The sequence below is a fragment of the Solanum stenotomum genome, chromosome 2 (assembly GCF_019186545.1).
Source record: "Solanum stenotomum isolate F172 chromosome 2, ASM1918654v1, whole genome shotgun sequence".
Classification (NCBI taxonomy): domain Eukaryota; kingdom Viridiplantae; phylum Streptophyta; class Magnoliopsida; order Solanales; family Solanaceae; genus Solanum; species Solanum stenotomum.
The window spans coordinates 68,491,510-68,506,341 of record NC_064283.1 but is presented as its reverse complement, the minus strand read 5'-3'; the positions used below and the strand labels follow the sequence as shown (position 1 = coordinate 68,506,341).

The window sequence follows — 14,832 nt, the reverse complement described above, 5'->3', positions numbered from 1 at the left end:
GTAAATGTTTTTGGTAGAAACTCAGTTGGAATGTTTGAACTTTAACCCCCCAAAATATCCAAATGGCCAGCTGATGGCTTGGGTAGGGCCAATCTATATTGAAGGAGTTATGTGTTGGCTTGCGTAGTGGATAAAGTTATCTGATATATGTCGTTGGTAGGAGGTGACATGTATAGATACTTGAAATAAACTAAATTAGCATTCAAACTATAAAAACTCAATACAAAAGGGGGACATGAAAAACTCATAAGCTTATCAACATGTACACATGCTAATTACATGTATTGTTAGGAAACACTACAATTAAGACAATCATGAGAATTACTTCTTAATGGAACCTGTGAAAGCTAGTATAGTCTGTATAGTTGTGAGTATGAGAAGTATGATGGCTGCCACAGTTGAAGCTCCTACCCAAGGATTACTAAAATAATTGTGTTTCAAGTTTGCCTTCATTCTATTCCATGGTTTTTCACAATGTTCAACTGCTTTTCTGCATTCTTCTTTGTAATAGAAGTTGGAATAAACACCGACTCCATTTCCAATTTTGTTGAAGATGCTAGCTACTTCTTTGCCCTCTCCTATCCAGTTCTCTATGATTCCTTTCTGGCGAAGAAAATTCACATCTTTATCTGAGTCAATAAGATAATCCATGAAAGTTGCAAAATCACTGAAATATTTTGGTTGTACATCAATTGATTGTTGCTCATAAGCAATGAGATTTCACAGGAGGATTTCTGTATCATCTTCGACTTGAAAACAAGGAATTGTCATCAATCCATTCTCGAACCTTATACTGTCAAATAAATTTGTGTTATCCCCAGGGTTGTCTTCTTTAACAAAGCTAACTCCAGCTTCGAAAAGCTCTGTTGCATTTGGCATGACCGTATGCCATGTTATGCCATCTTTTGAGTTTTTCATGGGATTCCCATAACATGAAAATATGTGTACTACATGAAGTAAATGTTTGATATTTTCTGCATTACATTCTATCTCTCCAAAGGATTCAGGGGTGATTTTTGACAAGTCAATGAAAAAAGTAAACGAATTAATCGCCAGTATTGCCAATGGTAAATCATCATCTTGCTTTGTCATGTGATGAAGCTTGTCGAGGACAAAGAAAGGAAGTTGGTTTTCTAGTAAGATCAAGTCTCTGAATATGTAACAATCTTTAATATTGATAATTTCTTCTTCTCCTTGTAGACACATTTCACAGTACTCTCGAATAAACTCAACCACAAAACAACCATCAAGCAATAACATTTGGCAAAATTGACTATCATTGCCAAGGTCGTCTATATCTTCGTAACACTTTATTGCTTCCTCATTCAACTCCTTCAATTCATTGATGCAACTTTCCACATCAAGCCCCTCTTTTCGTTGAAGAAACCTTTAGGTATAATAGTTTGTGCTTTTCCATTGGATGAAGTTGAGGATTTTTCTTATGGTAAGGACCGATAGAGATCATCTTTGGTGTATAAGCATCTGGATTTGATTCACGTAGCCCTACATTTACTTTGAATATGGTACACGATTCAATAGATGAATAGTCCAAATCCTCAAACATTTCATCAAAGATTTGATTTATAGATTTCTTTGTTTTTGACCATAATGGATCGTGACCATTTGTTTCCTTTATGTCGATTAAATGATCCACTTTCCTCCCTTCTTCTATCTATATATAATAAGACTCATTGTTAAAATTCAACACATTCACACGATGAATATTGTAAAGATCGATGCATATGATAAAACCATGACTAGTGAATGTGTTAGGACCATGAGATAGACCTAAAATTACATCGAAGCAATTGGAAAAAATTGTTTTATATAGTTGAGAGAGACCTCATCATTTTCAGTTTGAGGAAGTAGTGGAATTTGATCATCTATTGAGGTCATCTCAATGGAGTGTGCCATCCCTTTTTCTTCAACTCTAATTCCTACATAAGATATGCATCCCAAATTAATGGCAATTTGAGATAGTATTAGATAATATAACGACATTTATATTATTGTTGTCAAATAATTGTCGCAAAATCCTTTGCGTAAAACATTTAAAAATTACCTTATTTTGTTGTTCATAAATTGAAAATGGACTTGTTGGAGTGTACTTGAGTTTCTTCAGGAATTAAGTATAAGAGATGGAGAATATAAACTTCTATATGAGTACTATTTATGTATATTACTAACATGAAATAATGTACATTTGAGAAAAGTATCATAGAATAAATTAAATAAAGCTTTGGTATCATAGAATAAAGTGTAATGACATTACATTTAAGAAACATATCATAGAATAACACTTTTAAGTGTGTGTTGAAGCCACCATTTATTCTTAAATTTGCTATCAAGTTAAGTTGAAGAAGAACACTTTCAGAGTGTGTTTGGTATGACAATTTTTTTTTCCTGAAAAATAAGTGAGTGTCTCTTTTAGTTTTTAACGTTTGATAAATAAGTTGAATATATATATATATACTAGATAATTTTAAGCCCGTGATACGGGCCCAATATAATGAAAGGACTATTTACGGGTTCAATATTACAATATTATATATATTTATAATAGAAATTTAATTAGTTTTCAAAAAGAAAAATTATTATGACATTTTCAAATAAACATGATACAAATAATAATAAAATATCAGATGCTCCAGTGCTCATTATAACATCATGTCAAACATATATATTCGAATTAAATAATTAATTTAATGGTATTCTTTTTCTATTTTATTTGAAAATTATTCAAGAGAATAGATTAAAATTATTCTCAATATATTAACAATTTCATAAAATATATGAAGCAATAAATTCTACTATTCACCTATAGATTAATTTTGAATACACTTATAAATTTGTTTTAAAGGTGTTTAACAAACAAAAATAACGACCTATTTGATGAAAATTAGAATGAATCATCTCATTATTTACAAAGTGATAAAGGATAAGAAAAAAAGTTATGACTTTATATCTTGTCTTTATATTCATTAAAATTAGGAGAACAATCTAGTATAGTAACAATTTTTTTTTTTCTAAAGTAATTTATATACCCGATGAATGAATGTTGTACCTCAAATAATTAGATGTTAAAAATATTAACAAAAGTTAATATAATTATAGATTGCAGTAATTTATATAACTTGATAAAAATGATTTTAACTGATGATAAAATAATAGTACTTAATAAACAATATATGTTTCTCAATAAATTATATAATGGCATATATGTTCTATGAAATTTTGGGATTATACATAAAAAGAGAAATCAAGTAAATTAGATACTTCAACAAGTATCTTTACAATCCAGAAAGAAAAGCAACACCATGAAATTGAAAAGTCTAAAGAGAACCAAAGAAAATGACATAACATGCTCCGAAATTTTTGAAAATTTTGTTCTTGAAGAGCTTGCTCACTGATTGCATTCCTTATGAATTACGCCTTTGGAGAATTGCAATTGTGATTGATATTGGATTTAACATATTAACTGGTTCATTATCATATTCATTAGAATGTTTGAAAAATGTGGATCAATTGAATTTTGTTGAAAATTTGTTATATGGACAAGTTCCAGAAGTGATGTGTTCACTAAGAAATAATGAATTATACTTTTGTCTTATAATTGTTTTACAAAAGTAGGGCCATTAGGGAATAGATGAAAAATGAAGTTCTTAATGTTGAAAAAATTGTGTTATTAGTCTTCCTAATAAGAGATTTATACTGAAGTGTGTAATATTTAGAACTATTTAATTTTCTTGATATCATTCTTGGTAGATTTTTGTTAGCGTAAAATTACATTTTTACCCTTGATCAAAACATAATTCACTTAATATATAAAAAGATGTATCTAGAATTATTTACTATCTTTCTTAATAGATTTTTGTTAGAATGAAATTATATTTTTACCCTTGGTCGTCCTACATATTATTAATTTTTATCACACTTATTTCTTTTCAAGTATATTAATTAGAGCCAAAATAAAGGTGAAAATAATTAATTCATAATGAATTTTTATATTAAAGTAGTCATTTTTGATAAGCATAATGAATAGAAAAAAAAATTAAGCATTAAATTAACGTAATAGTAAAATAGAGTAATGAATAGATATTATAATAACTCACAAAAAAAAAGAAAGTGAAGTAATAACAAAATAAGTTAATGGTAATAACAATAACAAAAGATGTTTCTAGAACTATTTAATTTTCTTGATATCATTCTTGGTAGATTTTTGTTAGCGTGAAATTACATTTTTATCCTTGATCATAATTCACTTAATATATAAAAAGATGTTTCTAGAATTATTTACTATCTTTCTTAATAGATTTTTGTTAGAATGAAATTACATTTTTACCCTTGATCGTCCTACCACTTCACTCTTCTATATAATAGAAATATACATATATATATATATATATATATATATATGTGTGTGTGTGTGTGTGTGTGTGTGTGTGTTTGAAAATATTTGTATAAAATCTAAGCAACCACTATTTAGGTCGGCTTGGGGGCTAGAGATGTGAGGGTGTAGGGATGAGCACTATGGGGTTAGCTGGTAGTGTGTGTGTTGGAGGGTAGATATTAGACTGTTATTAAACAATAACTAAACTATATTTTATATTTTTTAATAGGCAAAAAATGAGCTAAAACGGGGGAATATTGCATAGTTTTCTTTAGGATTGGGCATAGAATATTGAAAATTGAATTACCGAATCGAATCAATAGCGACCATCTTTGATGTATATACAGCTGGATTTGATTTATGTTGCCACACATTTACTTTGAATATGATACATGATTGAATAGATGAATTGTCTAAATTTTCAAATATTTCATCAATTCTTTCCTTTATGTCGACTAAATGATCCACTTTCCTCCCTTCTTCTATTTGTAATAGAAAAGAGTAAGAAATTTTAAAACGTTTATTAGAAACAAAGGGAAAATATACTCCTCAACTTTGTGATCTAGGTTGGATATATCTTTCGTTAAAAATGTGTTGCATATATATTCCTTTGTCGTTTAACAATTAATGATGCATACATATCCTTTTTGTCAACAAGATGAATTAACAAAATAATCTAAAACAACTATATATATATATATATATATATATATATATATATATATAGTTGAGAGAGATCTCATCTTTTTCAGTTTGAAGAAAGCAGTGTAATTTAGTTTGTCTATTGACGTAATCTCAATGAAGTGTGTCATCCTTCTTTCTTCAACTCTAATTCCTACAAAAAAAATTCAATTTATTTGTTTTTTTTTTAAAATTAATTTATATGTTATTAATATAATCATTGCAGAATTGATTTGAAAGGAGAAGACAAAGCAAAAAGGAAATTAATTTTAATTTTCGTGTTAAATTACTAGCTTTATGAAAGAATTCTATATACATGTCTTGTCATAACATCTAAAAAATAAACTACGATCTCTAAAAAAATAAAAAGTCCAGGAAGGAATATATACATAATGGCCTAATATATAAATAAGTATATAAACAATGTAACATGAGGTAGCAAATTAAGCATAAATTAATACAATATAAAGGGTGCATGTGTTAAAGCTAAAGTGCAATATATATAATGTATAAAACATTTAAAAATAATTACCTCTTTGATTTATAAATTGAAAATGGACTTGTTGGAGTGTACTTCAGTTTCTTCTTAAATTCTTCTTTGCTCAACTTTTATGAAGGTGAAGAATGAGAGATGGAGAATATAAAATTATATATGATTATATATAGATTTTTCTTTGGGTGATTGCAAGCCTACCTATATTACTAACATGAAATAATGTATCTTTTGAGAAAAGTATCATAGAATATATTAAGCTTTAGTATCATAGAATTAAGTGAATGACATTTACATTTAAGAAAACATATTATTGATAGCACTTTAAGTGTGTCTTGAAGCCACCATTTATTCTTAAATTTGATATCAAGTTTTTTTAAAGGACACTTTTAGGGTGTGTTCGGTACGACACAGTTAGATGTTATTTATTCTGGAAAATGAGAGAGTTTCTTATTCATTTTTTTTATATTCGAAAAAGGCCAAAGGGTTAAAAGTACTCTTCAACTATTGGAAATGAATTAAATATACCCATCGTATGATTTTGGGGTAAAAAATATTCTTACCGTAGTAGTGACTCACTTTTACCCCTCAAAACTAACAACCACTTTCTATATTTATTTATTATTTATACTCAACATTCTACATGACATATTTAAGATTATAAGATTTAGTAACGGAATGAAAGATGTGCAGAATTGTTTCCTAGCGTTAAATATGTGTAAAATTAAATATACACTTATAACTTATAAGTAACACTATTTTATTGATAAGGAGTGTCCATTGAACCACCCTTCACATTTTTAACTCCCTCCGATCTCTCTTAAGAATTTTGGCACCCTGATTGTGTCACGACTCAGATCGGCGTGATTGACACCCACACTAACCCTCCGGTGGAAGAACCATTACTACAACCCAACTAAACAACTTAACCAAAACTAAGACATTTAAAGATACGGAAACAGGTTTAAATGACAATAAAAATGGAGTCCCCATAAACTCCAAGGGTTCAACTAAAACAACGACACATAACTAATACGGAAATTCAACCCCTAGAACCTGAAAGTCATTGTACCAAAACTCTGATAAACTAACAAGTCTAAGAAAAGGGGGTGCAACCCCGAAACCTAAACAAAACACCCTAAACAAATAGTCTGAGTCCGAAAAGAGGGGACTTAAACAAGAAAGATCCATGGCAGCCTGAAAGAATTGGCTTACCCTTGAATCCAGTCACGCTCAAAAGTCACCTAACTAAGGTCTGTCAATAGCTGCCTGAAGATGCCTTGTACTCAACAAAGAACAAGGAAGTGCAGTATCAGTACACAACCACAATGTACTGGTAGGATCACATAGCAATCTCATTAAGTGAAATATATATAAGTAGTCACAACAAAGTAAACATGACATGTACATAATATATATATACACATTGGTTATCATTTTAGAGTAACACATAGTCTTCCAATGTCAATCACCATAAGATATGAACGTAATCATCACAAGTAGATACACAACACAATTCAATGGTCCTCTCACGAAACCCAATTCAATGGTCCTCTCATGGAACCCATACTCAAATTGTTAGTGTACTGTAACATGGTACCCGATCCCAATTAGTGTGCCAGAAGTGACACCCGATCCCATATATGCGTCGAAAAGTGGCACCCGATCCAATATATGCGCCGGGATGTGTAATCCGATCCAAAGTGACACCCATTCCCATCATTATACAACAATCACAAATACAATGTACATTCTCATAATCATACAATCAAGTGTTGATTCATGATATACAATCGTTTATTCATACTCATTTACATTAGGTTTGATCAATAGTGCTACACTTACATACATACATGCATTACAATGAAGCAATTACCCACTTACATCACATAAACATGACATCAAACCATCACCTACCTCGAAACCAAGCTTGAATCCCCCTAAGGCACTTGAATCCTTCCTTTCCAGATTCTTTCCGCTTGTTCAAGGTCTATAAATAATTAATATACGCAAGAATCAACAATCAAAGGTCTAATTATCTGGATTATAACAAACTCAATAACCTAAGACCAAACCCATGATCCTAAGGTGCAACTAGCTAGGGCTTTTTCCCACCATCCAATTCAGTCCAAAAACCCTCCCCCAATAGTAATTAACCAAAAATCTAAGTTCTACGGATCGAAAAATGGATTAGAGGAGTAAAAACCTTACCTTTAGTGCTAGAAGAGGTGGAAAACTGTCAAGAACTCGCCCAGGTTGGTCTCCTAGCTCTCAAGAATGAAAATAGCAGAATAATAACGTTTTTGGGGTTTATTTTTGACTTAAGTCACGACTGGCCCGCCGTAGTGGGACCCAACCCGCCACAGCCGCCCCACCCTGGTGGCTTGCACGGAAACAAAAAGTCTAAATTAGAGTTTCAAACCCCCATTTCACAACACACCTTCAACCCATGACATTCAAAAACTATCTGTTCACGGTAAGATCAGTTTCGAGAGTTCTACTCGCCCGAATTCGATTCCGTAAAGTCATACGGGTTCCTTAATGTCTTGGCTATCTACTCATGCAATCAATTTTATTATTACAGTTCTCATTCATTACCTGATTTCCCTAGACTCACTTGACTCCGATTTCGTCCAATTTTGGACTAAGCTAGGAAATTTCAAGTACTATTCAAAAGTTTTCTGGTCCAAATTCTTTTCCTATTGACTTTTCCATAACGACGGGAACATGTATTGGAAAAGTCAATCAATAAAGGTCATTAAGTAATTTTTAATTTTTTTGTGTTTATTAAGAAAAATAATAACTATACCATATAATTTATCAAATTATTCATTTTTAATAAAATTAGATTTTTTTTTAATTCAATTAATTTGCGCCTTTGAAGTGATGTGGATTAGATTGATTACACAAATTACTCTCGAATAAATTCGACCACAAAACAACCATCAAGCAACAACATTTTTGAAAATTTGCCTACAATATCATCTTCTAAGTTATTATCATAACACTTTTGTATTACATCTTTCTTTGTCTCCAATGGACTAATGCAAGTTTCCTCATCAAGCCCCTCTTTTTACTTCTCCATTGAACTAAGTTCATGAGTCCTTTTATGGTAAGGATCAATGGAGATAAACATAGGCGTATAAGCCTCTACATTTGATTTTTGTAAAATTTGATATCAAGTTTAATTGAAGAAAAACACTTTTAGGGTGTGTTTGATACGACAAGAGATGACATTTTTTCTGAAAAAATAAGTGAGTTTCTTATTTATGAATTGAGCTACCTAGTGCCTTTTGATGGTGGAAAGTGACAAATATAGATACTTGAATAAACTAATTAACATTCAACTAGAAAACCAAATACAAAAGGGGGACATAGAATTAATGAAGAACTCATAATAAGATCATCAACACACATATAAAATACATGGAGGGAGTTGTGAGGAAACACTACAATTGAGATAATTACTTTTTAATAGGACCTGTGAAAGTTAAAATAGTTTGTATAGTTGTGAGTATGAGGAGTATAATGGCTGCCACAGTTGAAGCTCCTACCCAAGGACTACTAAAATAATTGCGCATTAAATTTGCCTTCATTCTATTCCATGGTTTTTCACGATATTCAATTGCTTTTTTGATTTCTTCTTTGTAATAGAAGTTGGAATACGTAGTGACCCCTTTTCCGATTTTGTTGAAGAGGCTAGCAACTTCTTTGTCCTCTCCTATCCAGTTCTCTATGATTCCTTTCTGGCAAAGCAAATTCACATCTTTGTCTGAGTCGATAAGATGATCCATGAAAGTTGCATAATCGCTAAAATATGAAGGATATACATCACATGATTGTTGCTCATAAGCAATGAGATTTCGCAGCAGAGTTTCTGTACCATCTACGACCAGAAAATAAGGGATTGACATCAATCCATTCTCAAACTTTATATCAAATAAACTTGTCATATTTCTAACCTTTGCATAGCTAACTCCAGCTTCAGAAAGCTCTGTTGCATTTGGCATGACCGTAGGACTCGTTAAGTAATCTGTTGAGTTTTTCATGGGATTCCCATGACATGAAAATATGTGTACTACATGAAGTAAATGTTTGATATTTTCTACATTACAATATTCTGTCTCTCCAAAGGATTCAAGGGTCATTTTAGGCCAGTTAACAAAAAAGGTAAAAAACGTATTCACCAGTATTGCCAATGGTAATTCACCATCTTTTTTTGTCATGAGATGAAGTTTGTTGAGTACAAAGAAAGGAAGTTGATTTTCTAGTAACATCAAGTCTCGGAATATGTAACTATGATTAACATTAATAATCTTGTCTTCTCCTTCTTGATATATTCCACAACACTCTCGAATAAACTCAACCACAAAACAACCATCAAACACCAACATTTCGCAAAATTCATGACTATCATTACCAAGCTTTTCTATATCTTCGTAACACTTCAGTACTTTCTCCTTCACTTTCTCCAATTCACTGATGTAACTTTTCACATCAAGTCTCTCATTTCGTTTCAGAAATCGTCGTAGGTATAATAGTTTGTACATTTTCATTAGACCAAGTTGAGTATTCTTCTTATGGTAAGGACCAATAGAGACTATCTTTGGTGTATATGCATCTGGATTTGATTCACGTAGCCACACATTTACTTTAAATATCGTACACGATTTAATAGATGAATTGTCTAAATCCTCAAACATTTCATCAATTCTTTCATTTATGTCGATTGAATGATCCACTTTCCTCCCTTCTTCTATCTGTAACGGAGAAGAGGCAAGTATACCCTTCTTAACTTTGCAGTCTAGATCAAATATATATTTTGTAAAAAAAAGTAATGCATATATACTTTCGTTGTTTTATAAATGATGCATATTTACCCCTTATGTCAATAGAATGAATTAAAAAAAATATAAAACGAATTTTTAATTAAAAAATGTCATGTGACTTTAAAAAATTACGTCACCTTATTCATTACCCCTCCAAACCGACTCAAATAAAAAGAATCCAAAAGGTGTAAAACAACGATTAGTGAATGTGGTAGGACCATGAGGTAGACTTAAAATTATGTGAAAGGAGATAGTCTAAAAAATTCTACAATCTCTTGAAATTCATGCACATATATAGCAAAAGATTATATATTTAATTGCCAAAAGAAAAGTGTGTTAATGAAATAAAAAATTTAATTTATCTAGTTAAGAGAGACCTCATCTTTTTTAGTTTGAGGAAGCAGTGGAATTTGGTCATCTATTGGGGTAATCTCAATGGAGTCTGTCATCCTTCTTTCTTCAACTATAATTCCTACAAAAGAAAGTTGTTTGTTTTTAATTTTTTTTGACCGAAATAAGTCATTATTTAAAGCAATTAAGTAAATTGATACATTTTTTTTTTGAAATTTTACAAAATTAGAATAAACATATTTCTTAATAACGTTTTGACTTTATTTTGTTTAAAAGAATTCAATGACAAAAGGATAAAAATCTGACGGAGTAAATATACATTAAATGTTATTATCAATAACGTTTTATAATTCGTCATTTTAACACGTTTTACAGCTAAAACGTTATTCACAAAAATTTTGGAGGCTAATGCAGAGGCAAATCAAAGGATCATTCATAGACTCAAGGTTGAGATTTGAGAATTCATCCTCTTTTTGTAAACATAGGAAAATTAGAAACAAAAGTGTTGGAGGCACAGGCAAATATAGTTAATATTCTACGGGGTTCACTATAGACTTAATAATTTTTGACAAGAAAAATAGATATATATGTAAAAATCACTAGAATTCTAAGGAAACGTTATCATGATGCCTCAGAGTAACGAATTATAAAACGTTATTGATGTAAAGTTTAATATTTGCTTATTATGAATAAAATATAGCCTAAAACGTTATTGAGAAACACGTTTATTCTAGTTTCGTAAAACTTCAAAAAATAAAAACGTATTAATTGAAATAATAACTTAATTTGGTCAAACATTCGTTCTTTTAAATCCAATTAATTACAAAATTTGATTTGAAAAGAAAAGACAAGCAAAAAGGGAAATTAATTTTAATTTTCTTGTAGCTTTATGAAAAAGAACCCTATATACATGTCTTGTCATAACCTGTAGAAAAAGAAACTAATATATATAAGTACATACATAAAAGGGTGCATGTGTAAAACATTTAAAATAATTACCTTTTTGATTTGTCTATTTATAAATTGAAAATAGACTAGTTGGAGTGTATTTGAGTTTCTTCTTAAATTCTTCCCTGTTCAGCTTCTATGAGGGTGAAGAATGAGAGATGGAGAATAAAAAATTATATATGAGTATTATATATAGATTTTCTTTTGTGTGATTGCAAGTCTGCCTATATTACTAACATCAAATAATATACATTATTGAGAAAAGTATCATGGAATAAATAAAGCTTCAGTATCACAGAATAAATGTATAATACATAAATCATAGAATAAATAAAGCTATCATAAAATAAATTTATAATACATAAATGCGTCCTTTAATTTGGTCTCAACTAATATCTATGTCCTAATTTTGAGTGTGCACAAATAAACACTTAAACTTGTATAGAATTGAACTAACACGTGTAGATTCTCCTTGACATCCTATATGTTTTTTGCCACATAAAACGTGTGTATGTGGCATAAAGTTAGATGTCTATTGAGACCAAGAAAAAAGCATATATGCCTAGAATAAATAAAGCTTAAGTATCATAGAATAAATTATTATTTTTCTATCTTATCGCATAGGATAGGCCAAGAGTCATCCAAAGTTATAGTAAAAAAGGAGTCATTAATGACAACTTTACTTTGGTGTTCCATATATGCTTTATCATATGATAATAACAGAATTTATTCTTCCCCATGTACTTACAATCAACCCAAGATTTTTATATCTCCCAACAAACAATAACATGTTACTTGAGTTCCTTAGACCCTTTTATTAGAGGATATTTTTACAAGTTTAAGTGTCTATTTGTGCACATTCAAAATTGGAGGGCATAGTTATCCGCTGAAGTCAAGTTAAGGGTCATGTTTATGTATTATAACAATTAAATATAGATGTATGAAATAATGGAGGATTTGTTGGGGATATGAGGTATGAATGGGAAATAAGGAAAGTGTCATTTTAAAATAAAACATTAAGTGTAGTGTGATTTTCTTCGTTTGTTGAGTTTGCTAGGGTTTTGTAATTTGCATTGCCGCTATTACACAAATGTTATTCCATTCTATCCTGGGAGGAAGTAACCCGAAACCATGGCAACAGTGAGGGGGTTATAATTTCTTAAAGACACACAAACAACTTATGGGCTCGGAATAATATTCTACTTCTTCTACAAACTTTTCTACATTCTTCTTTGTAATAGAAATAACTAGAGATAATGACCCCTTGCCCAATTTTATCAAAGATGTTAGCTACTTGATTGACTTCTCCTAGTTGATTGCTTATGATTCCCTTTCGACGAAGCACATTCACATATTTGTCTGAGTCGATAAGATAATCCATGAACACAACAAATTCATTGAAATGTTTACGAAGTACATCATATGTCAGTTGCTTATAGGCTATGAGATTTCTCAGAAGGGTCTCCGTTACATCATCAACTTCAAAACAAGGAATTTGCCTCCGTCCATTATCAAATTTGATATCAAATAAAGTTGTACTAGTTGAAGCCAGTGGCGGATCTAAGATTTTAAGGTTGTGGATGCTCTGAAAGTGGAGGAGTCAGAAATATAAAAAATGACATGTTAAAAGTAAGATTCAAACTCAGGCTCAACAACACTAAAAGAACCTTAAGCACCCATCCAAGAGCCAATGGACTAGACAGATCATTCGTTCACTGGATGCTCTATGTTAATTTTATACAAATACCTCTTAATTTCTCTCTCTCTCTCTCTCTCTATATATATATATATATTCCGAGACGAGGTTAATGGATGCTAGAACACCTGAATGACTCTATGTGGGTTCGCCCCTGGTTGAAGCAGATGTTTCATGTATTTGACATCACCTTCCCAATCAAGATAGGATGCATGGGCCATCATCAATTTCCTTTGTCATATCATGAAGCTTAGTGAGCACAAAAAAAGGAAGTTCGTTTTCTAGTAACAACAAATCTTGACGTGCAATGTTTATCATATAATTCTCTATTAGGCGTCATTCCACTACACTCTCGAATAAACTCAACTACGAAACATCCATCTAGTAAAAGTATTTCTGAAAATTTGCAAACAATATTATTTTTCAAGTTCTCTATAATGAGGAAACACTAACTCAGTCAACAGTTGTGTTACATAGTTACAACAAAGATTACTTCATAAAGTCACCAGTAAAAGCCAGAACAGTCTGTATAACAGTGAGTACAAGAAGTGTTATAGCTGCCACAGTTGAAGCTCCTACCCAAGGACTCAAGAAATAGTTGTGCCTTAAACTAGCCTTCGTTTGACTCCATGGCTTATCACAATGTTGAATCAATTTGCTGCATTCTTTTATGTAATAAAAGCTTGTGATTTCCACCCCATCTGAAAGTTTCTTGAAAATGCTGGCCACTTGTTTGTCATCCCCTATGTCCTTAAGGATGATTTTCTCTTTGCGAAGAAACTTCACATCTCTATGTGAGCCAATAAGTTGAGTCATTATATGTGCGTAGTTTGAAAAAAAAGGATATACATCTACTTTAGAGTAATGTTGCTCATAAGCTATCAAATTTCTCATGAAGGTTTCCATAGTATCCTCGATTGCAAAACAAGGAATTTTCATTAATCCCTTCTCAAACTTGATATCGAATAATGTTGTTTTTGTTATTAATCTGTATATATAAAAATCAGAATTATTGATTTCAATAAACTTTGCAGAAACACGAAGTAACCAAAGTTTAATAAACCAGTAAGAATAGATGAACATAAATTAATTGACAAAACTAAAATCTGTAATAAACGTACCACAATCTGGAAAAACAGAATCATAAAAAGATCAAGCCCACTGAATGCACAATGTCCCCTTAAGGAAATTATTCCCCTCTAGTATCTGAGGTTTGATTTGGAATATGTCCTCCCAGGATAGAATGATCTCAATCACCAGTGTATTGATACCCAAAACGCTGGTGTCAGCGAACCACTCAACAGCAGTAAAGTACACGAAGAAATTTTGTGCAGAAGAAGAAGAAGAAATCAGAAAAATTCGTAAGGAATAAATCTGAAGAATCAATGTATTTATAGGCAAGAGGAACTGGTTCCGAAAGGTTGCAATCCTTTCAGAATCCACA

The 14,832-nt window shown here is 31.0% G+C and overlaps 2 protein-coding genes and 1 pseudogene across 2 annotated transcripts in view; all 3 read right to left on the bottom strand.

Moving 5' to 3' along the window:
- Positions 1-22: 22 nt before the first annotated feature.
- On the bottom strand, positions 23-4,853 carry LOC125854604 (putative UPF0481 protein At3g02645; annotated as a pseudogene).
- Positions 4,854-8,937: 4,084 nt separating this feature from the next.
- LOC125856237 (putative UPF0481 protein At3g02645) lies at positions 8,938-13,609 on the bottom strand. Its single transcript, XM_049535772.1, has 3 exons — positions 13,517-13,609; positions 12,987-13,277; positions 8,938-10,324 (listed from the first exon to the last, which is right to left on the bottom strand). Exons 1-3 carry the CDS (start codon positions 13,607-13,609, stop codon positions 9,029-9,031), a joined length of 1,680 nt encoding a protein of 559 aa, XP_049391729.1. The 3' UTR covers positions 8,938-9,028.
- Positions 13,610-13,877: 268 nt separating this feature from the next.
- Positions 13,878-14,832, bottom strand: part of LOC125856235 (UPF0481 protein At3g47200-like) — a 13,412-nt gene continuing 12,457 nt past the window's right edge. The window contains 1 exon segment of the mRNA XM_049535771.1: positions 13,878-14,376. Coding sequence (XP_049391728.1) covers positions 13,878-14,376 — 499 coding nt within the window.